General features: G+C 45.2%; 1 protein-coding gene across 5 annotated transcripts; it reads left to right on the top strand.

Annotated features, from left to right (window-relative positions):
• LOC133867838 (uncharacterized) lies at positions 1-27,936 on the top strand. Of its 5 annotated transcripts, none has more exons than XM_062304601.1 (8): positions 1-141; positions 659-714; positions 1,285-1,439; positions 3,818-4,133; positions 4,229-4,331; positions 4,486-4,958; positions 5,028-5,224; positions 27,729-27,936. In XM_062304601.1, exons 4-8 carry the CDS (start codon positions 3,843-3,845, stop codon positions 27,796-27,798), a joined length of 1,134 nt encoding a protein of 377 aa, XP_062160585.1. In that variant the 5' UTR covers positions 1-141; positions 659-714; positions 1,285-1,439; positions 3,818-3,842; the 3' UTR covers positions 27,799-27,936. The 5 variants fall into 5 exon arrangements, with proteins under 5 accessions (XP_062160585.1, XP_062160584.1, XP_062160582.1 ...); XM_062304600.1 differs by having other exon boundaries at positions 3,700-4,133; positions 27,765-27,936; XM_062304598.1 differs by having other exon boundaries at positions 3,700-4,133.

The raw sequence follows: 27,936 nt of genomic DNA, 5'->3' as shown, positions 1-27,936 counted from the left end.
TTTAATAGTTTTCTTCCGCCTCCGGCCTCACTCGACGACACGAGCATTCTGTTGAATCTGTTCTGCAAGACTGCCAAGAGTCCAAGACTGCATCTGTGCGGCTGTGCTTCAGCCGACGCCATCAACGCCATTTGATTTGAGGTTTGGCTCTCTGTTACGGGTCTGCCATGCTTACCTCTAGCCATGGACAGAGAGTGGTGGTAAAGGTTGGAAGGTCAGGGAATGTGAGTCAGCTGGTGACTCAGCGTATGGACTATTCTCAAATGTTCTAGAAGAATAATTAGTTATTTGTTCATTTACTCTTTTATCCCTAGATTCCATTTTCTGTTTTAGAAGGTTGTTAGAAGAGAGAGAGAATGGATGACACCTTGCTGGATTGATTCCAGCAGGAGCATCTATAAATAGAGTGCTACAGTAAGAGGAAATGCAAATGCAGACTTGAATTGAGAGAGTGTAATCGTAAGTGTACCTTGAGAGCCAGGGCCTCTCCTAAGAGCCCGTCAGTAAAATTCCTCTGTTATTTCCCATTTCCCTTGCATTTCTACCAGTTATTATTCCTTTTGATAAAAAACCCACCACACTCTCTCTTTCCTGAAGAACATGGATCCTTTTTCTTTTTCCGTATTTTCTTTAATGAGTTTTGATATTTTCGTTGAAGGGAGAGGAGACGACTTCTTGACGACGTCCACTTGTTATTCTTGTCCTAAGCAACAGGTATGTAAAGGTTGCAAATTTTTTATTTTGTTTGTAGTTTTGTATCACTGTTTTGAGTTAAACAGAACTGGGTGTAGGTTTTCCGTTTTTTGGGTGAGAGTAAATGCTTGCAGGATATAAGATATTCGATTCTTTTTTTAATTAAGACAAACTCTGAATGCTTGATCAGTACCTCAATTTCTTTCGCTAAAAAGCACTTTTTTTTTTTTTTTTGACAAAATCGTTTGCCCCCCTCCCCTTTTCCTCTCCCTCTGATTGCAAAAATGAAAAATAGGCATTTTTTTTATTTTTTATTACCTTGTTCTTTTTTATTTTTACTATTATAAATATTATTCTCGGGGCCTTAGGCGGTCCTTGTTTAGGGTTAGAGCCGGCCCTATTGGAGAGGATCCTTTTCCGTCGAGTAGGGCGCCTGATATGGTTCCCAGTATCTAAATCAATGCTTTCTGTCTGAGCTCTCAGCATCACTGACAACCGCTGAGACCAGAGATTCGTTGGCCGTTGGATCATATAATCCGAGGGCTCACCGGAAACGCTACTTTTTTTTTTCTTTTTTTTTTTTTTTTCCAGAGCCATTTGGGTAACCCACTTGCAACGGGGGGCTCTGAGGCTTAAACCGGCAAGGGGTTTTCCCGCTCGTCCTCTTCCCAACTGATCTTTGTGCTCGTCTTTTCTGCGAGAGTGCTCGTATCCTAGCCGTCTCAAGCATACCTATTCAACTACAGGTTCAATATTTTACTCTCTTTCTCTTGCACAGACACAAGTTTATCTGAGTGGGTATTTTTTTTGTTCCTTGATGTCATTGGGAATTTTAGTTTTTGGTCTGTAATTTAGTTATGGGTTCTGATTTATGATTTGTGATGTTATGTACAAAATGGCTGTTGGTATTGGTTGTATGATTTGTATTCTGGTTGTTTTTGCCTGGTTATGTTTTTCTGGCTTCTTTTGGCTTGTTGGTGTTGTCTCTACAGTTTTTCTTTTGCTGTAGAGATTGCTTGTTCTGGTGTTTAGGCAGCTGTCTTGACTGGCCTTTTGGGTGTTTTGTTGAGTTTAGAGTTCCAGTTTTCTGCTGGAATGTGTTTTTGGTTTGTTGGGTTAATGAAAAGTGAATCAAATTTTCATACTCTGCTTGCAGTTGCTTTGATGGGATAATTTTTTTTGTTTAATCAAAATTTTGTTCTTATTAAGTTTTGGCTTGTTTCGAAGGAAAATATTATTGGATGTATTGTTGGAAATATATATTTTGGAACCAAAAAAAGAAGGCTTAAGACACCGTTATATTTTTTAAAAATTGTGTGTTAGGGGGGGGGGGGGGAACTTTGCATATGTCTTGGATAAGCTTTGAAAACATACAATGTTTACCATGTGCTTAATCATGCATTGTTTTATTTTTTTGATGAAAGAAAACTTTTATAGCTCAAAAAGATCACAAAGTTACAAAACTCTGCAGTAAAAACTGGAACACATCTACACTAAGGTAGAAAACAAACTCGACCTCCAGTAAAACTGGAACTCATCTACACCAAGGTAGAAAACAACCTCTACCAACACCAAACTCTGAAGCGAACAACCTACAGAAAAAGAGCCTATACTGCAGAAGCAAAAGAGAGACTACAACAAACTCAATTTAAAACCTAAACACGACCAAGCAATTACACCAAAATCTTCCTTGTCAAGTATATGCCATACGGCTTAACTCTTCATTAACAACTGAAACTTTAAATCTTCCTTTTACCATAATTCTAGCTTGAATCTCACATCTTATTCTATCCACAATAGCTTCGTATGTTTTAGGAGTTTTTTTTTATTAGGAATAAGACCAATCTCATTGAAAGCGTGAGGCACCCCTAAGTACACAAGAAGTATACAAAATGAACAACCTAATTAGAAAGAGCAAAACGAAAAAGAAAATCACTAAAACTAATCGACAGAGGAGACACATACGCCGCCGTCGAGTGGTTTTTGGCAGAATCGGTGTTTGGGAGAAGTTTTTGGTGGAAGCCGAAATCTGAAATTGGTTTTCGGGATGTTCGTTTTCTATTTAACGCACTGCCTAGCAAAAACTCTTCACCCAAAAATAGCATAAACTACAAATTTAAAACCAAACATCTTTGTTTTTAAAATCTCACGAAGACCTGATGCTAAAATGATGCATGATTCAAGTGGGGGCCAAATATAATTTAACATCAGAAACTGTTTAAGGTGGTGGGGTGAAATAGTTATTTTGATAGAACTATAAGGAGGCCAACAGTGAGTTCCAAGTAGATATCAAAGGAAAAGAATAGCACAATGGTCTTATCCAATTCCTATGCTGCTATAGGAAAACTGGAAGAACAAAATGTTGTGGGTGTGTTGAAACAGACAACTCCTACAACTTTCCTTGAGTGTTTGAGGTGACATTGAATACTATTAAGAGATTGTCAATAAGAGGGAAAGGGGAATTGGAGAGGAGGGAAGAGTGGAGAATGTAGAGAGAGGATTCTCTCCAACAAACCTTTAAAATGAAGATTATTGTGAGAATTTGCATTGTTGTTGTATTTTGGCCAAAATCTGAAAAAACTCCATCATACCATGCCCAAAAATTTTACGAATTCCAAGTCTTATATAAAGTTATTTCTTGGATTGATTTTCGCGCAATAGTTTTTGCTAGATTGTAAAACAAATATATTTGGTTTGCACCTAGCTTTTATTTAGTTGCTATCCATTGAGACTTTATTTCTGGTTAATTATTGTTGATTTGTAGGCATGAAAGGCTTTCTTCCTAGGGATGCTTATAAGTTTGAAAAGATTTGTTGATTTAGGTTTTTGGTTAGAACCATAATCTAAATTTGCAATAGCTGCTATATGGCTGGATTTTTTCTAGGTTGAATTTATGGAGTGGGTTTTGTTTAATTTTATTTTATTAAATTTGCTTATCATTTAATTTTTGTTTAATGATATACATAAACCTGTGTTATTCTCGGTTAATTATTGTAAATTTTTTAGGTATGTACGGTTTTCTGCCTTCAGATATTTGTCTTCTCCGAGATTTTGTATACCCATTGGTTCGTCGTGAACCAAAATTATTTTCTCATCCATTTGTTCACCAATTACATGATAAAAGCGAGCTGCCACTCGATTTAAAAGAGATGACTGGGAGATTCCAATGTTCGGACCAGCTTAAGTACTACTTCGTGATGCCAGAAGGGCCTCTGGTTGGTAGAGAGAATGCGATAGAGATCGTAGGAATTAAAACGTTTTGGAGTAAAACAGGTGATGAATTCCGTATCCGTGAATCGGGATATTCATATGGGAAGGCAACTATGTACGCCTACATAAAGGGAAAACGTGTCACCAATTGGTGTATGGCTATATATCACGTAGATCCACAGGGAGTGCTGAAATGTGGTTCAGTTGAATTGGGATTGCATCAAGTTGAGGTATAAATTGTTTTCGAGTTAATTATTAATATATAAGATAATTATTGTTCATTATGGGTATGTTTGTAATTAAATTTAATTATGTCTATACATAGTTACAGTGGAAAGCTGTCTATATTTTTTCAAAATGTCTACATCTCAACATTTTCAATCCAGTGCCCCAAGCAGCATTGCCACCACCACCATCAGCATTATCAGGTAATAAGGCACCACTGCATTGTTGGCTCCGGAATAATAATCTGATGTTGCTTGGGTAGTTGTTTACATGGTCTGGATTTTTTCAATGGCTGAATTTTTGTTTAGTATCCACGAACTTGTCCTACTTTCAATTAATTATTGTTAATTTGTTTAGGTATGCACGCATTTGTGCCTTCAGCTGATTGTCTTCTTCGAGATTTTGTATACCCCGTGGTTCGTCATGAGCGGAATTTATTTCCTCATCCATTTGTTCACCAATTACACGATCGAAGCGAATTGCCCGTTGATATAGATGAGATGAGAAGGCGATTCCAAATTTTGGACTATCGTTTCTGTGATAAGTACTACTTTGTGATGCTTGAAGGGCCTCCAACTGGTGAAAAGAATGCCATAAAGATTGGCGGAACTAAAGTATTTTGGAAAAAAATTAGTAAAAAACATGCTATCCATGACCGTTTTTGTCGTCTTGGTTTTGGATTTTATTTTGGGGAGGCATATGGGTATGGTACCATGTATGCATACATCCGTGGAGAAAGGGAGATCGGTTGGTATATGGTTATATATCGCGTAAATCTTACTAGAGTGCGAAAATGTGGCCCACGGGAATTGGGATTGAATCAAATTGAGGTATGATTAATTAAGATAATTGTTATTATAGGTATACTTGAACTTACATTTATTTCTTTTTATATATAGTCTCGATGGGTAGCTGTCAAGATTTTGCCAAAAGATGCATCTATGATGGTTTTCAATCCTGCGCCCCTCCTTGGACCGGCTCCACCTGCACCACCAGGTGATGAGTTACCACCTCCACCACCGTCACCACCAGCATCAACAGGCAATAGGCGCACCCGTCACCACCCACTAGCATTATCAGGCAATAAGCGCAATCGGTACGAACTACGATCTACCAGCATAATCAAGCAATAAGACACCACTATTATTGTCGTCATCAATATCATCACCAGCAAAGATTAAGCACAGCTATATGGGGTATCATTATTAAGATTGCATTTCTTGCTATTAAAAGAAATTGATAAAAATTAGGAGATTAAAAGAATTTACTTTTAGTAACCCTTTGTTCATTAAGGTTTTACTGAGTTTTTATGTTTTATTAAGAACCCTTATCTATTAAGGATTATGAGTCTTTATTTAATTTTATTAGGATTTTCTACTAATATTAACAATTAGGATTTGGAATTTCCTCCTATTTCTAAGATTATTTAAAGGTGCCTTGTGTTTGATTATTTGTAATGACCAGATGGTGCCTCAACATTAAATGTACTTCTTTTAAGGTTTTACTTATTTAAGACACCTAACATTTACTTTCTCTACCCTTTCTATGCGTTTTTTTTTTTTTTTTTTTTTTTTTTTTTTAAAAAAAAAAAAAAAATTTGTTTGTGTTGTGATATTTTATGAGCGAAAAATAATAATTAATTTACATGATATCTCATACAATAATTCACCCTATGAGGCATTTAAACCCAAGCACAGGTTTGAAATAAAATGAGGATATTTTTTTTAAAAAAAAAATTAATAAAAAGTTGTGGTTTTTATACTAACATGATTTTTATAGTTGATTTTACTTGGGGGTAAGATCTAACCATCTAATCTACTTTAGACGCATCTTGTGACTTATATCACCAGATTGTATGATTATGACTGTTCAAAAATAATGATTATGATATAATCACTTCGATGTTTCGTGCTAAGTCCTTAGAGGGCCCACTGCCACGTACGTGCGAGTGCTCGTGAGTGTCTGATTTCGATGTTCCTCACCATATTAGAGCATACACCAAAATATTGCTTATTTTAGAACAATAACATTGTTTAAATTGGACTTTATCAATTTTGGTGTCAGAATAATTATTACTCTTCTACTATTTGATCCAGACTTTAACAAATAAACAAGTTCAAATTGCTCAAATTCTCTTTAGATGGAGATTTTGGCCACAAGTTCATAAATAAAATAAATATCAAACAAATCAACTGTGGGTATAGCTTGATTTCATCACAGAGCAACTTGAAAAAGCTAAATCTTAGTGTAAACGCCATTGTTAAGTGGTTTAAGCTTGCGGCTTTAGGGATATTATTTTTGGAGGATTGGAGTTCGAAACTTCTGAAGTGTTGTCACTCTCTTGGCCCCACTCAAGTGAAGTCCATGGAGTATTGGTCATCCCATTTAATTACAAATTTCCATCTATTTAAATTTTTTGAAATAATGGTACTGATTTATCGCTGAATTAAAACGCAGCAGTAGGGTTGAGGAAATGCTTGAAGAGGTTGAATGTCTCCAAGCATTGGATGCTTAAAAACTTGGTTGTGCAATATTGTATGTCAACTATTTCAACCTGTTTTCCCTTTCTATTTTTTCTAAACATGAATCTGCTTTTTAGCCATCATCTGGACCTCAAAAGCCCACGAAATGCTTGCCTTTGATCCTTATCCAGTGAAATAGGTTGAAGTAGGCTCTCACATATATCATGAAGTAATTTTTCATCTTGATGTAACGGCATGTTCTTGTTGATGAGAAGGTTAATTACGACTTCTTGTTACCGTAGCGCACACAATAATGATAAATAATATGGAATAAAAAAGAGTAAGTATGATCAAGACACAAATTTACATGATTTGACAATGTGTCTATGTAACTTGTACGGACTTATTTTGGAAAACCCCACTTCACTCTGCTCCGCTCTAACAAATGGCCTCTATAGTAGCATTTCTCATTACTCTTTATGCCTGAGAGAACATGCATGAACCACTTGTTCTAATATGACTGATAGGGAAAAGCTTGCTGCTAACCACTCACATGGGTGAATCCCATCTGAGTGGGTGAGTCCCACTCATGTGAGTGGGTTGTGCAAGGATCAGCCCCGACTGATAAGACGTAGCATTCTGGTTCTGCTTAATTTCATGTGTATGTGCAGTTCAACTATTTGTCTATGAACTTTTGGAGTACTGCCTTTTGTTTAGCCTGAAGAAGACAAACTCTCTCACATGGAGTGCTGGATTAGGAGAAGATGTTCACCGGCCAGTTTATGGAACTGGTGGATTTAGATCGTGGTTCAATGTATTTTAGAAGTAAATATTCTGTTATGAGGTTCAAACTGAGGTGAAAAACCCAGAGCTGGTGAGATGTCATGGGAGGCAGTTGAAGATTTCACCAAAAACAGTTACAATGCACATGCGTCAACACTCCTGCTAGCAGTGGCTGCCAGAAGAATAAGCACACTTTGAAAGCGATAGCATGAGAATCCAATTACCCTAGTTGTCATTCTTTGATTTGATTAATGACATTATTTATCTTGTCATGAATGGACAATGTTGATAAGATAACCTACCCGAGCGGAAGTTGTCGGGTGCGTCACTACCGACAGAACCACCTTCCCGAGATTAGTGCCCGACAAGTGGTCGGTTAGGTGCCCGACAAGTGGTCGGTTAGGGTATTCCGATAACCGACAAGTGGTAATGATGACAGTACAGATAAAGGAGATCGATTAGGTGGCTGAACCCCCGAAGATCCGGGATTTCCTGGATCGCCATGCTCTAGCATTAAAGAGCCCACTTGCCCATCACTGCCAAGAGTACACTTGGGACCTGTTTATGCGCAGGGAATCGATGTTCCCTAAAAGCCGGGATATTCCCACCTAACCTCAAGGGGCAACCCCCTATAAATAGAAAGGTCCAGGTATTAAGTTTTTTTTGGATATACAAGTTCTAAGTTCACTCTCTTTCTCTCTAAAAATTCCTCATCTAACTTGGGCGTCGGAGGAGGACCACTAGGGAAACCCACTGTGAGTTCTTTGTATTCGCAGGTCAGTCGAACATTCTCCCCTATAGCAGGACCTATGTCACCGGCCGGAATCAGCATCAACAGTTTTCAGCATCAACAGTTTGGCGCCGTCTGTGGGAATCCGCTCGTTGCTCTGGCAAAGCTTGCTTGCGAATCCGGAATGGTGACTACAAGGTCGGAAGCACTGAGGGGCCCGTGGGGGGACAGGATGAGAGAGCGCCCGGAGGGGGGAGAGTCTTCCTCAAGGCCGTCTCCCACAGTGGAGATCCTCAATGAGAGAATAGCTCAGATGGAAAAGGAGATGTACGAGTTGGAAAAGAAGAATGCAGAATTGCAACAACAACAGGGGGAAGACTCAAACTCGGCAACCCCGCAGCCTGTCGGGGAAGAGGAGCAGGATGAGGAAATGCGACCGAGCAGTCAGGGAGGACGGAAGGAAAGAAGGAAGAACCATAATGCCGTGGATCAAAAACCTCGGAAGAACAGGACGTCGAAAAGGATGGATAAAAAGCTCAGGGAGATCATTGAGAAGCTGGAGCAGAGGTGTGACCTGCTGACAGAAGCGGTGCAGCACCAGCATAGCGGGAGCACATCTAGAGCTGGAGATTTGCTCCAGAAGTCGGCTTCCCCTTTTGCTGACCGGGTGGCCTCATTCCGCCTCCCCGAGAAGTTTAAAGTCCCCGACATCAAGACCTACACCGGGCAGGAGGACCCGGTGGAGCATTTGGACAACTACCGCGCTCATCTCGAGCTACAGGGGACCCCGGATGAGGTGGCGTGCCGCGCCTTCCCGCTGACCTTGTCGGGAAATGCCAGGGATTGGTATAGAAGGCTTCCCCCGAAGTCCATACAAAGCTTTGACGAATTCGGAAAAATGTTTGTAACTCAATTTATGGCGGGAGTTGTAAGAAAGAAGCCGGCAGGCACCTTGATGTCAGTACAACAGGGGCGAGATGAGTCCCTTAAGGAGTTCCTCCAGCGCTTCAACCAGGCAAGACTCACCACCGAGAGCCTCACCGAAGAGTTTGTGCATTCGGCACTCTATCAGGGGATCAGGAAAGATGGGCCGCTGATGGCTGACCTCGCTCGGAAGCCGACTAGTTATTTGCACGAGTTCATGGAGAGGGCGGAGGAGTTCATTAACCAAGAAGAGACTCTTCGAGCGTTGCTCGGAAAAACAACCGGCCAAACCTCTAATCAGGGGGACAAGTCGAAGAAGAAGAAGGAATTCCACAAGAAGCAAGAGGTATTGGAACCCGGGGTCAAGAAGAAATTCCAGGATTACAACTGGACCCCCCTCAACGCGCCCATCGAAGAGGTCCTAGCGGCGATTAAAGTGGATCCCATGTATGAGAAACCGGCGGAGATAGTCGGAACTCCCCACCCGAGGACCGCTGACCACTATTGCGCTTTCCACGAGTCGAAGGGACATAGCACAGAGAATTGCAGGTCCTTACGGGCCTTAATTGAGAAGTTTATCCGGAACGGGAAGCTAGTCCGTTTCTTGGCGGGTCAACGGGGTCCGCCGGGGTTTGATCGGAACCCCCAGCCCGAGGAACGAAGGAACCAGCCGCGGAGGTATCGGGAAGAGCCTAGAGAAAGAATGGAGCGCCCCCGGGACCGTGATAGAGAACCTAACTACCGACCGGCCGACCGAGACAGGCGAGAAAGAAGCAGGAGCCAAGCGCGAATGCCTGGTCGGGAAAACCTCCGCGAGATTCATACGATATCGGGCGGTTTTGGAGGAGGAGGTGATTCAAGTGCCGCGCGTAAGGCTTATGCGAGGCACCTGAAAGAGTTCGAAATATACTCGGTCCAGAGACCGCCGAAAATGAGGAAGTATGAGGACTTACTCATTGGTTTCTCGAATGAGGACTTTGTTGGGGTCTCGCTCCCCCACTCGGACGCTCTGGTGGTGACTTTAGCCATTGCGAATCATAAGATACACAGGGTCCTTGTCGACACCGGAAGTTCCGCCGACATAATATATAAGTCAGCCTTCGAGCTGATGAGCATAGGACAAGGGAAGTTGGTCCCAGTGAAGGGTCCCTTGGTCGGTTTTTCCGGGGAACAGGTCCTCCCGATCGGGTCTATTGACCTACCGGTCATGGCAGGAACTAGCCCCCAGGAGAAAACGGTTATGGTAAAATTCTTAGTGGTGGAAGGGCGGTCGGCTTATAACGTTATCCTGGGGAGGCCAGCTTTGAATGATTTGGGGGCCGTAACTTCAACACCCCATCTGTGCATGAAGTTCCCGACTAGCTCGGGAGTCGGTGTGGTTAGAGGAGACCAGAGGGCTGCCCGCATGTGCTATATCACCACCTTGAAGGCCGGCCATGCAGAAAGTACTGCAGAAGAGGAGAAATAGCAATTACAGTCCCTGGAGCCGACAGAGGACTTGGAAGAGTTCGAAGTCGGAGGTCCGGGTGAGAGAGTGAAGATTGGCTCCCAACTTCCCGAGAAACTAAAGGAGGAGATAATTTTGTTCCTCAAGGGAAACAGAGACGTTTTCACATGGAATCATGAAGACATGCCCGGCATCGATCCCTCGATCATCGTGCACAGGTTGAACACGGATCCCAGCTTCAGACCCGTGAGGCAGAGGAGGAGGACCTTCGCCCCCGAGAGAAACCAGGCGGTAGCTGATGAAGTGTCGAAGTTGTTGGCAGCAGGGTTCGTCCGAGAAGTTAACTATCCTGAGTGGCTTGCCAATGTTGTGCTGGTAAAGAAGTCCAACAACAAGTGGAGAATGTGCGTGGACTTCACCGACTTGAACAAGGCCTGCCCAAAGGATAGCTTTCCACTGCCCCGCATAGACCTCCTTGTCGATTCAACCTCTGGGCACCAACTCCTGAGTTTCATGGATGCGTTCTCGGGATACAACCAAATACAAATGGCGGAAGAAGATCAGGAGAAGACCTCTTTCATCACCGACCGAGGCCTGTATTGTTATAAGGTGATGCCGTTTGGGCTGAAGAACGCGGGCGCTACCTACAAGAGGTTGATGAACAGGATGTTTGAGAAGCAGATGAGCCGGAATGTGGAAGTGTACGTTGATGACATGCTCGTGAAAAGCGTGGAGGCTCGGGATCACATCTCCAACCTGAAGGAGACGTTCGATACGATAAGGCGTTACCGAATGAAGTTGAACCCGGCTAAGTGTGCCTTCGGGGTTTCGTCCGGTAAATTCCTGGGATATTTGGTGTCCCAGAGGGGCATAGAGGCGAACCCCGAGAAATTCCGCGCGGTGCTAGAAATGCAACCCCCGAGAACCACGAAACAATTACAACAACTGACCGGACGGATAGCGGCTTTGAACCGATTCATTTCAAGGTCTACCGACAAGTGCCTACCTTTCTTCAAAATCCTGAAGAAGGCGTTCGTGTGGGATTCGAAGTGCGACGAGGCCTTTAGGAATCTAAAGGAATATTTGATGAACCCCCCTCTCTTGAGTCGACCGGTGGAAGGAGAGGTCCTCTATATGTACTTGGCCGTATCACCCTCGGCGGTCTCCTCAGCTCTTGTCCGGGAAGAGAGGGGTGTGCAGAAGCCGGTGTACTTCACGAGCAGAGCACTCCGCGGAGCGGAGGAGAGATACCCAAGGATAGAAAAGTTGGCATTTGCCCTGATCGTGTCTGCCCGGAAACTGAGGCCTTACTTCCAGGCGCACGCCATCCGAGTACTAACTGAGTACCCCTTGAAGAAAGTCCTCCAAAAACCGGACCTGTCGGGTAGGCTGGTCAACTGGGCAGTGGAACTCGGGCAATTCGACATCGAGTTCCATCCCCGAACGGCGATCAAGGGCCAAGCACTCGCCGACTTCTTCCTTGAATTTTGCAATACTCCAGAGCCCGAGGACCCAGTGCAGCATCCGCCATGGATAGTCCATGTGGATGGCTCCTCTCAGTGCCAACGCAGCGGTGTGGGAGTAATATTGGAGAGCCCACAGAAGCAGAAGTTCCAATATGCCATCAAATTGGACTTCGCCACAACCAATAACGAGGTGGAGTACGAAGCGGTGCTGGCGGGCCTGGCAATCGCTCGGGAAGTAGGGGCCCTCGATGTCGAAATCCGGAGCGATTCGCAAGTGGTCGTTGGTCAGATCTCGGGAGAGTTTGCCACACAAGGAGACCGACTGGCTAAATACTTGGAAAAAGTACATGACCTACAATCTAGCTTCAGAACTATGACGATCACGAAGATCCCTCGCGAAAGAAATGTTCAAGCGGACGCGCTGGCTAGGGCTGGTTCCGCGACCGACCAAGAAATCGCAAGAATGAAGCGGCAAGTACTGGTTCAACCCAACCCATCGATTGACGAGGGTTTACGTATGGTGCTGGCGGCCCGAGAAAGGGAACCGGAACCCGAATGGGCCTCAGACATAATTAAATACTTAAGAAGCGGAGAGTTACCCGGTCACAAAGAGCAGGCCCATAAAGTTAAACTACAGGCTGCACGCTACACGATGGTGGACGACGTGCTGTATAGAAGGGGATACTCACACCCCCTACTGAAATGCCTCTCGGCTCCGGAGGCCAACTATGTGCTGAGGGAAATTCACGAAGGAGTTTGTGGGAACCACTCGGGGGGAAGAATGCTGGCCATCAAGGCTGCGAGAGCCGGGTATTACTGGCCCACAATGACTCGGGACTCTATGGTGTTCGTCCGGAGTTGTGATAAATGCCAGCGGTTTGCCCGGGTGATGAAGAACCCGCCCGAGAAACTCACGTCGGTCTTGTCACCTTGGCTGTTCTCTAAGTGGGGAGTGGACTTGGTCGGTCCGATGCCATCCGGAAAGGGAAGAAAGAGATTTTTGGTGGTGGCTGTTGACTACTTCACAAAGTGGGCGGAAGCTGAGGCCCTAGCAACCGTCACCGCCAACAATGTTATAAACTTCCTCTAGAGGTCAGTCATCTGTCGGTTCGGAATTCCTTACTCTATCGTGTCGGATAATGGAGCACAGTTCGACGGGAAACCGTTCCGTAGCTGGTGTACCGAACTCGGTATCCGGAACCATTACTCAACACCTATGTACCCAAAGTCAAATGGCCAGGTGGAGGCTACCAACAAGACCCTGTTAGCCACATTGAAGAAGAAGTTGGACAGACGGAAGGATCTATGGGTGGAGTATATCCCTGAAGTTCTATGGTCATATCGCACCACGGCTAGAACCCCGACCGGAGAAACCCCATTCTCACTAGCATACGGAGCCGAAGCAGTGATACCAGTGGAGATTGGGTCCCCGAGCCACAGAGTCCAACACTACGATCCGACACGGAACGAGGAGGGGATTAGTGCATGCCTGGACTTGTTGCAGGAGCGGAGGGACAACGTGCAGGCGGTGCACGAAGCTTATAGAGCTCGGGTGGCCAGATACTACAACAAGAAGGTTGATCCCAGGAAGTTCAAAGTCGGGGACTGGGTACTGAGAAAGCTTAACATAATGACAAGGGACCCGGTCGAAGGAAAGTTCAACGCCAAGTGGGAGGGACCGTACCGAGTAGTCAAATGTCACAGCAGAGGAGCCTATCACCTGGAGACCAGGGAGGGCAAGCCTGTCCCAAGGGCATGGAATGCAGAACACTTGAAGAAATACTACATGTAATTCCGGTTGAACTCCCTGTTGTTTTCCTTTTGTAAGCACAAATGTTTTAAATAGAATGTCTGGAGATGCAGAAAACTACATACGAATGAGTGTAAAATTTTTTTTTCTTATCCTCCCTCGGATAGGGGGATAAGTTAAAAACTTTTCGGTTACCCTCACTCGGATAGGGGGGTAACTTGGCATAAAAATTTTTTCTTATCCTCCCTCGGATAGGGGGGTAAGTTAAAAACTTTTCGGTTACCCTCACTCGGATAAGGGGTAACTTGGCATAAAATTTTTTTCTTATCCTCCCTCGGATAGGGGGGTAAGTTAAAAACTTTTCGGTTACCCTCACTCGGATAGGGGGGTAAGTTAAAAACTTTTCGGTTACCCTCACTCGGATAGGGGGGTAACTTGGCATAAAAATTTTTCTTATCCTCCCTCGGACAGGGGGGTAAGTTAAAAACTTTTTGGTTACCCTCACTCGGATAGGGGGGTAACTTGGCATAAATTTTTTTTCTTATCCTCTCTCGGATAGGGGGGTAAGTTAAAAACTTTTCGGTTACCCTCACTCGGATAGGGGGGTAACTTGGCATAAATTTTTTTCTTATCCTCCCTCGGATAGGGGGGTAAGTTAAAAACTTTTCGGTTACCCTCACTCGGATAGGGGGGTAACTTGACATAAAATTCTTTCTTATCCTCCCTCGGATAGGGGGGTAAGTTAAAAACTTTTCGGTTACCCTCACTCGGATAGGGGGGTAACTTGGCATAAAATTTTTTCTTATCCTCCCTCGGATAGGGGGGTAAGTTAAAAACTTCTCGGTTACCCTCACTCGGATAGGGGGGTAACTTGGCATAAAATTTTTCTTATCCTCCCTCGGATAGGGGGGTAAGTTAAAAACTTTTTGGTTACCCTCACTCGGATAGGGGGGTAACTTGGCATAAAAAATTTTCTTATCCTCCCTCGGACAGGGGGGTAAGTTAAAAACTTTTTGGTTACCCTCACTCGGATAGGGGGGTAACTTGGCATAAAAATTTTTCTTATCCTCCCTCGGACAGGGGGGTAAGTTAAAAACTTTTTGGTTACCCTCACTCGGATAGGGGGGTAACTTGGCATAAATTTTTTTCTTATCCTCCCTCGGATAGGGGGGTAAGTTAAAAACTTTTCGGTTACCCTCACTCGGATAGGGGGGTAACTTGGCATAAAATTTTTTTCTTATCCTCCCTCGGATAGGGGGGTAAGTTAAAAACTTTTCGGTTACCCTCACTCGGATAGGGGGGTAACTTGGCATAAAATTCTTTCTTATCCTCCCTCGGATAGGGGGGTAAGTTAAAAACTTTTCGGTTACCCTCACTCGGATAGGGGGTAACTTGGCATAAAATTTTTTCTTATCCTCCCTCGGATAGGGGAGTAAGTTAAAAACTTCTCGGTTACCCTCACTCGGATAGGGGGGTAACTTGGCATAAAATTTTTCTTATCCTCCCTCGGATAGGGGGGTAAGTTAAAAACTTTTTGGTTACCCTCACTCGGATAGGGGGGTAACTTGGCATAAAAATTTTTCTTATCCTCCCTCGGATAGGGGGGTAAGTTAAAAACTTCTCGGTTACCCTCACTCGGATAGGGGGTTAACTTGGCATAAAATTTTTTTCTTATCCTCCCTCGGATAGGGGGGTAAGTTAAAAACTTTTCGGTTACCCTCACTCGGATAGGGGGGTAACTTGGCATAAAATTTTTTCTTATCCTCCCTCGGATAGAGGGGTAAGTCAAAAACTTTTCGGTTACCCTCACTCGGATAGGGGGGTAACTTGGCATAAAATTTTTTCTTATCCTCCCTCGGATAGGGGGGTAAGTTAAAAACTTTTCGGTTACCCTCACTCGGATAGGGGGGTAACTTGGCATAAAATTTTTTCTTATCCTCCCTCGGATAGGGGTGTAAGTTAAAACCTTTTCGGTTACCCTCACTCGGATAGGGGGGTAACTTGGCATAAAAATTTTTCTTATCCTCCCTCGGATAGGGGGTAAGTTAAAAACCTCTCGGTTACCCTCACTCGGATAGGGGGTAACTCGGCATAGTTTAATGAAAAATAACTAACGTAATATCACAACTATTACCTTAGTTATTTAGGGGGGATGGAATGCAAACAACCCCTGGTATGCAATGAAGTCGGTACTAAAAGCACTTCCTTGTTTTCAAAAGAGAAATAAAAGGAAAGAAACTTCTTTGTTCTCAGCAATCTCAAAATCCATGAATTTAATGTGCTCAAAAGGAGATAATACAAAACAAAACACACACGCCTACACGTCGCTGGGATGGTCGTTCCCCGAGTCATCATCCCGGATGGGTTCTCCAGCCTGGGCATCCTCTGGATTCGGAGCGTCTTTGCTCCAGTCGGCAACGTCGGGAAAGTACTCGATGCCGAGATCCACTAGCTTGGATTAACAGGAACTCGGGAGCGACAAGAAGTCGGAACTCACACTCTCGTAAGGCACTTGCAGCCGATCCGAGCGGAGGACCAGAGCTCGAAAGTTCTCAAACCCGATGTGAAAGCCGAATGCCCAGGCTTTAGTCCGAAGCCAAGGGATGAAAGACAACTGCTCGGCGAGTCTCCTAACTCTGGCCTTGTAATGACGGTACTTCCTCCGGATTCGATGGTATCGACTTTCTGTCCCCTCTAGTTTCTCGAGAGCGGATTCTCTCTCGGCAACGGCTTGATCCCTGTCGGCCTCGGCAACCTCTCTCTCAGAAATGGCTTTTCCCAAGGCCTCTGACACTTTTGCTTTCTCGGTTGATATACGGCCGAGATCGTTCAGGGCTTGGTCCTTATCGGCTAAGGCTGCGTCCCTCTCCGCCAAAGCCGCATCCCTTTGAGCTAAGGCTGCGTCTTTCTCGGCAAGAGCGGCGCTTTTAGCGGCCAGAGCAGCCTCCCTCTCAGCCAATGCTGCGTCCTTCTCAACGACCAAGGCTTCTTTAGCTAGGACCGCCGAGTTAAGGTCAGCGACAAGGATCAACTTCTCGTCCCTCATAGAACTCAGCTCCCCGGAAAGGCGTTCCACTTCGGAATGAGCACCGACTGGCTCCCCGGCCACGGGGGTAGAGTCGGGAACACGGGTCGTGCTCTCCTCGGGAACTCTCGCCCTGGCCTGAAGAACCGCGTATCTTTCCTTCAAGTCGGCCAGTTCTTGGGTCAAGCCGGCAATAGTTTCGCCTTGAGATACCACGGTCTGCTCGAGTCGGGTGATCTGGGAACGAAGAGTGATTTCTACGTCGGGATTGTCTCGCATGTGTTCCAGGAAGTTAGACAATGCTGCGACGGATCGGAGAGAATCCTGGATCGAAGGAAAAGGTTAGAAACGGCCAAGGAAAAGAAAAGAGAAGAAAAGACACAAGAAGAGGGTACCGCTATCTGGGACTCAACGATGTCCTGGGCAAACTTAAAAGGCGTGGTCCTACCGACGTCTCGGAAAAGATCGTCAGGAAGAACGGAGGCCAGCGCTTCCAAAGGATCGCCGAGCAGACGGATACCCATGAAGTCAAACCCCGCTCCCGAGGTGCTCGGAACAGGAGTTTCTTCCGAACTCTCGTCCGCAGCAGCATTTGCACTTGGGTCAGGGGGCGTGCATCGCTCAGACCCTTCGCCTTGGGGATCAACCTCGGTATCCGAGGCAACGTTTTCCGCGCGGACGCCAGTGGAAGGGACCTCGATCGCCTCGGCAACCCCCTCCCCGCACGCAGGGGCATCGGTTGTAGGCGGAGATTCTCGGGAGGCCCCACTCCCCACTCGGGTCTCACCAGTCGGGTGTAGGGGAGAAAGGGGCTCACCCCGCCAGGTGAACTCCGGGAGTCCGAAGTCTTGAGCTGCGAGGGAGATCTCGTTGAGTAAGAAGTCGTCCCCCTCTTCCACGTTAGGTCTCTTAGCGGCCCCGCCTTCTTGAAGATCGTCGGCCCTGCGCTTCGTCCCGACACCCTTGCGGTTGCGGACAGGCACCGAGGAGGCGCTGGCTGGACGGGCATCGTGGCTGGGACTCCCGTCGGGAGCCTCAGGCGGGTCGGCCTCCATTTGGACCTCAGCATCCGGTGTCTCCTCTCGGTCGCCTTCATCTGCTTCCTCGGACGAATTGGCCCCTGTCGCCGAAGGAGAATCCGGTATGCCCATCTCTATCACTACTCCCCCGGCCTCTCGGAATAAGGGAGCCTCGGTATCGGCCACAATCGAGGTATCGCACCCCCGAGCCTGGGAAGCTTCCTGCGTCCTCTCTTCCCGACGAGGGGAAGCGGTATATGCCGTCGCTCGGGAGCCCTCGGCGCCGGTGGCCCGCAAAGGTGGGTCCCGAGTCCTCGAAGTCCCTCCTTGAGTAACAGGCGGGATGGATGCCGTTGGAGCCTTGCTCTTCGTGGACTTAGGCCTCCCGGTTCGATCTAAATGGACCTTATTCTCGGGGATCTTGTAGCCCAGGTGATCGTTCAATGACTTATCGGTGACGATCACGTCAAAATCATTTTCAACTTTGTGGTGCCGGTTACAAAAGTCAATCATCCGGGTAACCTCCTCCTGTTCGGCATCAGAGATCTCGGGAGGGTTCGCCAAATTACTGTCCAGGGCCTTCCATTCCCGGCTGATCCTTTGAGATTCAGCAATTTGCATTGACCGGGAACATTCCCACTCACCAGACACCCGGAAAACTTGCTTCTCCCAATCTTTGTTATTTGAATAGACGGGTTTCAGGAAAATAAATGAAGGACCTTGTCGGGTCCGCAGCTTGACAATCCCTTCGGCATCCATGCCCGGCCAGTACACATTCATAAACTGCGGAATCGACATCCTAGACCCGATCACCGTCCGCTAGAGTATGAATGACGCGAAGAGATACCTCCACGAGTTTGGAAAAATCTGACTCGGGGCAACGTTCAGGTAGAGCAAAAATTCTCGGGCAATCTCGGGAAACGGGAGTCTCAAACCCGCCATGAACATCCTCTCATAGAGGGTAACGTCGCCGTCCGAGATACGCAACGCCGATTGGTTCTGGAAATGCAGGCGAACCGATCTGCCAATGTCGTAGTTCCTACGTAAAATCCATTCGCTCTGCGCGGAGAAGATCGAGATATGGCGGTTCTCAAGAGGGATGAGTGCCACGGGGGGGGCCCCAGGAGCAATCTCATCGTGTTGCCCGGCTACGTTCCCGGCGACCGCCCGGACAGACACCGAGGAGGTACTGGTTTTGCTCTTACGAGGCATACTAAAGAGGTGTCTGGTACACCGATGAGAGAAAAAGAGAAGCAAAGAGGAGAAAGGCAGAAAGAACGGAAACAACAAGTGAAATGAAAAATAGAAGAAAGTGAGAGGCTTTTATAGGGCTCGCTGAAACCGGAGATTGCCGGTACCTGCAACCTGGAAGCCCAAGCTGTCCATAGTGGGAAAAACAGTTCCCACGACCGGAAATCCAATCGACTCGGTCATTAGATTCAGTTTGGATTTCGAGGCGACAGCAATAATTACCATTCCGGATGCGGCAGTCGATGCGTCAGGAGCTTTAAATGCTGGCGGCAGGGCGGCAAACGCCCAAAAATTCAAAATTCGAAATTCAAAAATTATGACGCGCCTTTCTTCTCGGTAAACACTATCCCACGAGCCCGAGGCTCCCAGCCTCTCGGTGTCGGTAATCGGGGTTGCCATATAAACAAAGATTGGGAGGCTCAAAACTCTCTCGTCTCAGAGCATGAGACGAAAGACTTGGGGGGTAACTGTTGATAAGATAACCTACCCGAGCGGAAGTTGTCGGGTGCGTCACTACCGACAGAACCACCTTCCCTAGATTAGTGCCCGACAAGTGGTCGGTTAGGTGCCCGACAAGTGGTCGGTTAGGGTATTCCGATAACCGACAAGTGGTAATGATGACAGTACAGATAAAGGAGATCGATTAGGTGGCTGAACCCCCGAAGATCAGGGATTTCCTGGATCGCCATGCTCTAGCATTAAAGAGCCCACCTGCCTATCACTGCCAAGAGTACACTTGGGACCTGTTTATGCGCAGGGAATCGCTGTTCCCTTAAAGCCGGGATATTCCCACCTAACCTCAAGGGGCAACCCCCTATAAATAGAAAGGTCCAGGTATTAAGTTTTTTTGGATATACAAGTTCTAAGTTCACTCTCTTTCTCTCTAAAAATTCCTCATCTAACTTGGGCGTCGGAGGAGGACCACTGGGGAAACCCACTGTGAGTTCTTTGTATTCGCAGGTCAGTCGAACATTCTCCCCTATAGCAGGACCTACGTCACCGGCCGGAATCAGCATCAACAGTTTTCAGCATCAACAGACAAGAGAGAGGTGTAGACAAACACCAAGGCACTGAAAGAAAAAGCAACCAACCGTTTGACCAGGGGCCCCATCATACCTTCTTCGAATGCTTAGAAAATGAGAATCTTTTGTGAGAGGCATGAGTGGGAAAGGCCAAGTCCAAAAGGACCTCTCCTACTCGATGTCCATCTCTACCGTAAACCCACCAGTTTGTTTGTCCTATCATTCGAATACACGAAAGCTGTCCGTCTTTACGCATGTTGCTTTGTGCTTTGTCGGCTGCAGCTTGTTGTTTTGCTTTTAGCATTAGTCTAATTATTAGTTAGGGAAGTTAAGATATCGGTGAGAATGAAAATATATAATGGAAGGAAGGAGGAGCAACGGTGTGAAGATGGAGGAGAGCTGGAGGGGCTTCCTGTGCTTCAAGCACTCCCTTCTATTCCCAACCCGCCTTGTAAACTTTTTGGCATAGCCATCTCATGAAACACCTCATCCTCCATATCGAACGACACGATAAAATTGTGCTGGAAATCTGGAGTGCGAGCTGGCCAGTGGACTGCCCCATTAAAAAAAATATTACGTAATGAGGTTGGGCCGAAGGGTTCTATAATAAAGTTGTAGGGAGAACAGGGGGCCTTAAAAGAGCGCCATGCACCGGATCGAAGCGTGTAAATCTCAAGCAGAGAATGAGTGGTGCCTTCGACATATACAACCCTCACCACTTTGTAATCGTCAGTGTTGGGGCAATACCCAAAGCCGTGAGTTTCGGTTTCAAATCCCCAAAGGCCAATATTTGGGTGCGGAACGGATATGGCTATTTGAATACAAGGGTTACAGAGAACGTATAAATCAAAACCACTAGTGAGACAAAATAGGCCGTTAGACGAACCAATTACTTCCATACAATCGTACGAGCAACGCGATATTATGAAATCTGGTGGATCTTTTCTGTCACTGACATCAAATTCTTGAGTGACCAAACTTCTCTTTTGTACTTCTGCATCAAGAGAAAGCAGGTGGATGCGGATGGCAGGGGATCAGTCTTTCTTGAATGGGTGGTCGAAATGGTGGAACACAAGGTTGGATGGGTATTGGGGGTTGGAAAGAGCGCGGCTGAGGTGGGTGGCGATGAAATGGGGGCTAGAGATGAGAGAGCACCATGTCTTAGAAACACACTTGAATCTGATCACCGACTTCACGGGCAGTTGTGATAGGATTTCGGTGATAACTTCATTTGGGAGACTGTTTGACATCGTGCTCCTTTTTCCGGGGACTGAAGAGAAAATGAAGAAGAAAACTTTCGAGAGAGAGAAGAGCTTTTTCGGGTTTTTTTTGTTCTTTAGAAAAAGCTGTTTGAGTCCATTACCGCCCACGGTTTTTCCCAAATTCCTCCCACGGTTTTCGTCTATCCACACTGCATGCCCCTCGCACACTGTTCAAAGAAAAAATCAAAAACAAAAAATTCCTTGACGGTGCGATCTTAATAGCAGAATTGAGTGAAGAATGACAATTCCTCTTTTCTTGTCCCACTTTTATAACCACCGCCTGTCATTTCAACTCGCGATATAAATGAGTTTGAATCCTTTTTAATTTCCTTAGCCCAGTGCACTGCGTTAATGTTATGTGTATTTCCCTAATACTCTTAGCCGAGGATGGGTGGTCTGCGCTCGGACAACTTGCTTGATACCAGGGATCAAGAAGCTAGATGAATGCCACGTCTTCTTCTAGGCAGCAGGCAGATGGGAGTGCACTCCAGCTGGGTCAGGGGCATTATTGTAATCAAGGGTGTTTATAAGGTTGTAATTGTCTTTTATATATCTGTATTGTAATTTGTAATTCCCTAATCCTACTCCGCATGATTCTAGAACATGCAACTGGACTGTTATAGTCCAGTAGAGTAATGGGTAGTTTATGTTGCAGTTATTAGAAGTTGGGTAGTTGTGTGTTAGTGGGGAACAGCCCCACTAACTGTGCAGTTATGTTATTATCTTGTACAAAACAGACCTGGAGCAGAAATGAAAGATACGATTGGAAGTCTAACCATAGAGCCGTGTGCTTATGTGTGTGGAGGATTAGCCCCTCGAAGTGCTATATTACTATTATCAACTATTTAGGATCATAACAAGTGGTATCAGAGCCGTGTTCCTGCGACCATGGCTGAGGGTACTCGTGTGGCACAGCTAGCCGAATCCTTGGCCAAGCTGCGAGAAGATTGCAAGGCGGAAAGTCAGAAGTTATCTCAACTTTCTGATACTGTTCACAAGCAACAGGAAGTGTATACTAAAAATCATGAAGAAAACAAGGAGCAACTGCGTGCTATCCTAGATGCAGTGGCGGGAAGAGCACCAGAGAAGACCATTATGATAGGAGAGACCAGTGGAACCAAGACTCCCGCGGGTCAGAAGGAAGGGGAGGTTGATGAAACAGTACCACCATCTACAACTTCTCTCATACCGAAGGTTTCAGAGGGCTTCATACCAACTGTTCCTGAGGGTGGGGGAATTAATCCTAGAAGTGTCAATTTAGACTTTCCCAAGTTTGATGGGGCAGATCCGAATAATTGGGTACTAAAAGCACAGCAATTCTTCGCTTATGGCCAGATTGCGGAAAACCAGAGAGTTCCCATTGCTTATTTCCACATGGAAGGCAAGGCACTGCAGTGGTATAATTGGCTGATGGAGTCCGGCTCGGTCAGAAGCTGGGAAGAGTTTGTGGTAGCCCTAAAGATCAGATTCGCGCCCTCGGCTTATGATGATCCAGCGGGGGCATTCACTAAGTTGCAGCAAACTTCCACTGTGGATGAATATCAATCCCAGTTTGAAGTTCTCTCCAACCGGATTCCTGGACTGTCAGAGGAGTTTCGGGTGAGTTCATTTGTTAGTGGGCTCAAAGAAGAGTTGAGAATTATGGTGTCCATGTTTAAACCTACTACCCTTCCAAACGCCTTTGGACTAGCAAGGTTACAGGAACAGGAGGTTTATAGGAGGAACCGCAACCCTAGAACCCAAAATTGGCCATCTACTTCTTCATACCCAAGATTACCACCCCCACCAAACCTTACTAAAACTACTAACCCCCATCCAACCCCCAACAGTTCCTATTTCAATAATCCCAACCGAAAACCAACCCTTCCAGTGAAAAGAATAACCTCTACCCAAATGCAAGAGAGGAGGGAAAAGGGGTTGTGTTATTATTGCGACGAAAAATACCAGCCTGGCCATAAGTGCAATAAACCCAGACTTTACGTGTTGGAAGGAATTGAATGGGAGGAGAAAGTGGAGCCCTTGGATGAAGGGTTGCTGGAGTCGCACGGTGAAGTGTCCCTAGAAGAGGAGGAGGTGGGTGAGTTGTTAGGCATTACTCTATATGCCTTGGCAGGAACTCCAACTCCTCGCACAATGCGAGTTATAGGAAAAGTAGGTCCCTTGGAGGTGGTGATCTTAATCGATACAGGGAGTACCCACAGTTTTGTGGACCCCAATGTGGCAAAAAGGGCAAAACTTCCAGTGAATCAAAAAGGGCATCTAACAGTCATGGTGGCTGATGGAGCCACCCTTCCTTGCCATGGACACTGTTCGGCAGTATCCATTTTCCTGCAAAGATGCACCTTTACAGCAACACTGCATCTTCTCCCTTTAGGTGGCTGTGATGTGGTTTTGGGGGTTGATTGGTTGAAAATGCTTGGTCCAGTTCTATGGGATTTCGGGTCCCTAACAATGAAATTCCCATATCAGAACCGAGAGGTGATCCTGCAGGGGCTATCTCCTGCCCCTGATTTGCTGGAAGCCAGGGAGAACATGCCAAAGGGGACCGGTGCAGATTGCAAGGGAGTTTGGGTACAATTGATGGAAGCTGCAGTGATGAAGACCAAACACCTGATGCACCCGGCCATCCAGGAGCTTCTAGAGGGATATCCAGAGGTTTTTCAGGAGCCTAAAGGGTTACCCCCATTCCGGAGTCATGACCACAGAATCCTTTTACAGGATGAATCAAAACCTACTTGTGTTAGGCCCTACCGATATCCTTACTACCAAAAAGAAGAAATTGAAAGATTGGTGCAGGAAATGCTGAGTTCAGGAGTTATTCGGCCAAGTCAAAGTCCCTATTCTTCTCCGGTGTTACTAGTGAGGAAAGCGGATGGAAGTTGGAGGATGTGTGTCGATTATAGGGCTCTCAATCGGGATACCATTAAAGATAAGTATCCTATTCCTAATATAGATGAATTGTTAGATGAGTTGTTTGGAGCTGTAATTTTTTCTAAGTTAGATCTTCGGTCCGGATTCCACCAAATTCGAATGAAACCGGAGGACATACACAAAACTGCTTTCCGCACGCATGAAGGGCACTACGAATTCCTAGTAATGCCCTTTGGACTAACCAATGCACCCTCTACCTTCCAAGGTTTAATGAATGAAGTGTTTAGGCCTTATTTAAGAAAATTTGTGTTAGTTTTCTTTGATGATATCCTAGTGTATAGCAGGAATCTAAAGGAACATCTTAAACATGTAAGGCTGGTCCTGGAAGCCCTAAAAGTCCACCACCTTTATGCTAAGGCATCTAAATGTACTTTTGGAAGTTTAGAAGTGGATTATTTAGGCCATGTCATTTCAGAAGAGGGAGTTAAAGCCGATCCTACTAAAATTGGGGCAATGAAAAGCTGGCCAAATCCTAGGTCCCCAAAAGCCCTAAGGGGATTCTTAGGCTTAACTGGATATTATAGGAAATTTGTTAAAGGGTACGGAGGAGTAGCAGCACCCTTAACCGCTCTATTGAAGAAAAATTTCCTTTAATTGGAATGAAGGGGCTGAAGCAGCTTTTCAGCATCTTAAGGAGTTAATGTCTACCCCTCCCGTACTAGGCCTACCAGATTTTACCAAGCAGTTTATTATTGAGTGTGATGCCTCTGGGGCTGGAATAGGGGCAGTTTTAATGCAGAATGGGAGGCCTTTGGCTTATTTGAGCCAAGCATTGAAAGGAAAGAGCTTGTTCCTATCCACCTATGAAAAAGAACTATTATCCTTGGTCATGGCAGTTCGGAAATGGAGACACTATTTATTGGGACAGTCTTTTGTGGTACGAACCGATCAGCAAGCTCTAAAGTACCTATTGGAGCAAAGGGTTGGTACACCTGCCCAGCAAAAGTGGGTTTCTAAGCTCCTAGGGTACGACTTTATGGTGGAATACAAAAGGGGGAGGGAAAACAAAGCTGCAGATGCATTATCCAGGGTATCCAACAATGAGACTAATGCAGAAGAAGCAATGACAGCAGAGGAAACTAGCGGGAAGGCTAGGGCAGGGGAAGAAACAAATAGTGGGCATACATCAATTCCAACACACAGCAATGCAGATTTTATAGATCAATCAAATACAGTGCAGGAGTTAGAATTACATGCAATAAGCTCAATCAGGGCAGATTGGTTAGAGGAGCTTAAGAAGTCTTACCCGAGTGATGCAATGCTCCAACAACTACTACAGCAATTCCAGGAAGAATCTCTAGATCCAGCAAAGTACAGCATGCAGAATGGGATCCTCTTCTACAAAGGTAGACTCCACTTGGGCTCCTTAATTCCAGTTCAGCAACAAATCCTGCAACAGTTTCATAGTAGTCCGTTAGCTGGCCACTTGGGCAATCAAAAAACTTACTCAAAGGTAAAGAAGGAGTTCTATTGGCCTAAAATGAAGGGAGACATCCGCAAATACATCAGGGAGTGTGATGTTTGCCAGAGAAATAAGGTGGAGAATATCCACCCTGCAGGGCTGTTACAACCTCTTCCAATTCCATCGCAGATGTGGACTGAGGTTAGTATGGACTTTATTGAAGGGCTGCCAAATTCAGCGGGGAAGAATGTAATACTGGTGGTGATTGATCGGCTTAGCAAGTACGCACACTTTATTCCTCTTTCTCACCCTTACACAGCAAGTTCTGTAGCTCAACTATTTCTGGACCACATTTTTAAGCTTCATGGCTTACCCAAGACCATAGTTAGCGACAGGGACCGGGTCTTCACCAGCAATTTTTGGAAGGAGCTATTCCGATTGAGTGGCACTGAGCTCCTATTGAGCTCAGCTTACCACCCCCAAACTGATGGGCAAACGGAAATTATGAATAAGGGTTTAGAGGGATATCTTAGGAGTTTCACAGGTGATCGCCCTAAAGACTGGCTAAAGTGGCTTTCCCTAGCAGAATGGGCCTACAATTCTGCCGAGCATACTTCTACAAAACTTTCACCTTTTGAGGCAATCTACGGGTATCCTCCTCCTCGTATCCTACCATACGAACCTAACACCACCAGTGTTCAAGCAGTGGAAGAAACCCTAAAAAGTAGAGAGTTTATTCTCTCCTTAATTAGGGAAAATTTGGCGGATGCACAGTCACGGATGAAGATGTATGCTGATAGGCACCGTACCCACAGGGAATTTGCAATCGGAGATTGGGTCTATCTCCGTCTTCGCCCATATAGGCAATTATCGGTGTCACTAAGAAGAAACCTCAAGCTGTCTCCTAGGTATTACGGTCCTTTCCAAATCACTAGCCGAATCGGTCAAGTAGCTTACAAGCTCGATCTCCCCCAAAATTCTAAAATCTTTCCGGTGTTCCATGTTTCTCTCCTCAAGAAACATCTTGGAACCCGCATATCCCCACTTACTGCACTACCCATATTAACCCCCGAAGGAACCCTAGCTCCTGAACCAGAAAGGGTACTTACCAGAAGATTGGTGCGAAAGGGGAACCGAGCAGGGACGGAGGTTCTCGTCCAGTGGGCAGGAACGCTAGAAGAAGACGCCAATTGGGAGGATTTGGAGATTCTTCGGGAGCGATTTCCGGACCTTGTGGGCAAGGTCCTTTAATGGAGAAGGCTGTGTTATGTGTATTTCCCTAATACTCTTAGCCGAGGATGGGTGGTCTGCGCTCGGACAACTTGCTTGATACCAGGGATCAAGAAGCTAGATGAATGCCACGTCTTCTTCTAGGCAGCAGGCAGATGGGAGTGCACTCCAGCTGGGTCAGGGGCATTATTGTAATCAAGGGTGTTTATAAGGTTGTAATTGTCTTTTATATATCTGTATTGTAATTTGTAATTCCCTAATCCTACTCCGCATGATTCTAGAACATGCAACTGGACTGTTATAGTCCAGTAGAGTAATGGGTAGTTTATGTTGCAGTTATTAGAAGTTGGGTAGTTGTGTGTTAGTGGGGAACAGCCCCACTAACTGTGCAGTTATGTTATTATCTTGTACAAAACAGACCTGGAGCAGAAATGAAAGATACGATTGGAAGTCTAACCATAGAGCCGTGTGCTTATGTGTGTGGAGGATTAGCCCCTCGAAGTGCTATATTACTATTATCAACTATTTAGGATCATAACAGTTAATTAATGCTTCTCTATTGTACTATTGTTTCTCTTATTAATTTCCTTGGAGGCCGTAGCTTTCTTTTACCTCTTTTAGGGTTATAAATGTCAGAGTATATGTAAATTAATATGAGGTTGGAGATTTGATTAAAATGGTATTGTTTTTAATAAAGATTTAATTATTTAGAATTTAGAAATTTAATGATATTGAATATTTTAAATTAAAATATGTGATTAGAATTATATTTTATTTAACTCTATAATTCACTCTAAATAAAGAAATTTGTTTAGAATTATATTGAATTATGCTAAGTTGTAAAATTTTAAAGAGTTTATTCATATTATTTATTTTGTTTTACATTCATTTGTAAGGATAAAAATGACGTTACAAATGCTTTGGAGCAGCAGGGCAGTCCTAGGTGTGCTCTCAAGGTGGATCTAATGAAAGCTTTATGATTCCTTGAACTGGGATTATATTCTTTGTTGTCTTAAATGCTTTGGAGCTTCGGCTAGGTTCATTTCATGGATCAAGGAATGCATTACCAGTCCCAGCTTTACGATTGCTCTCAATGGGACTTTG

Source organism: Alnus glutinosa, chromosome 5, assembly GCF_958979055.1.
Source record: "Alnus glutinosa chromosome 5, dhAlnGlut1.1, whole genome shotgun sequence".
NCBI lineage: Eukaryota > Viridiplantae > Streptophyta > Magnoliopsida > Fagales > Betulaceae > Alnus > Alnus glutinosa.
Note: the sequence above shows the minus strand (reverse complement) of the source record. Positions and strands in the feature narration are given on the sequence as shown.

What these genes read in the sequence shown, in the direction of transcription:
- LOC133867838 (XM_062304598.1), top strand. Translation starts at nt 3,702, where the DNA reads ATGTACGGTTTTCTGCCTTCAGATATTTGTCTTCTCCGAGATTTTGTA. An exon ending in TGGGATTGCATCAAGTTGAG is followed by an intron (nt 4,134 to 4,228) that starts GTATAAATTGTT and finishes GTCTATACATAG; the next exon opens with TTACAGTGGAAAGCTGTCTA. An exon ending in TCAGGCAATAAGCGCAATCG is followed by an intron (nt 5,225 to 27,728) that starts GTACGAACTACG and finishes TTCATTTGTAAG; the next exon opens with GATAAAAATGACGTTACAAA.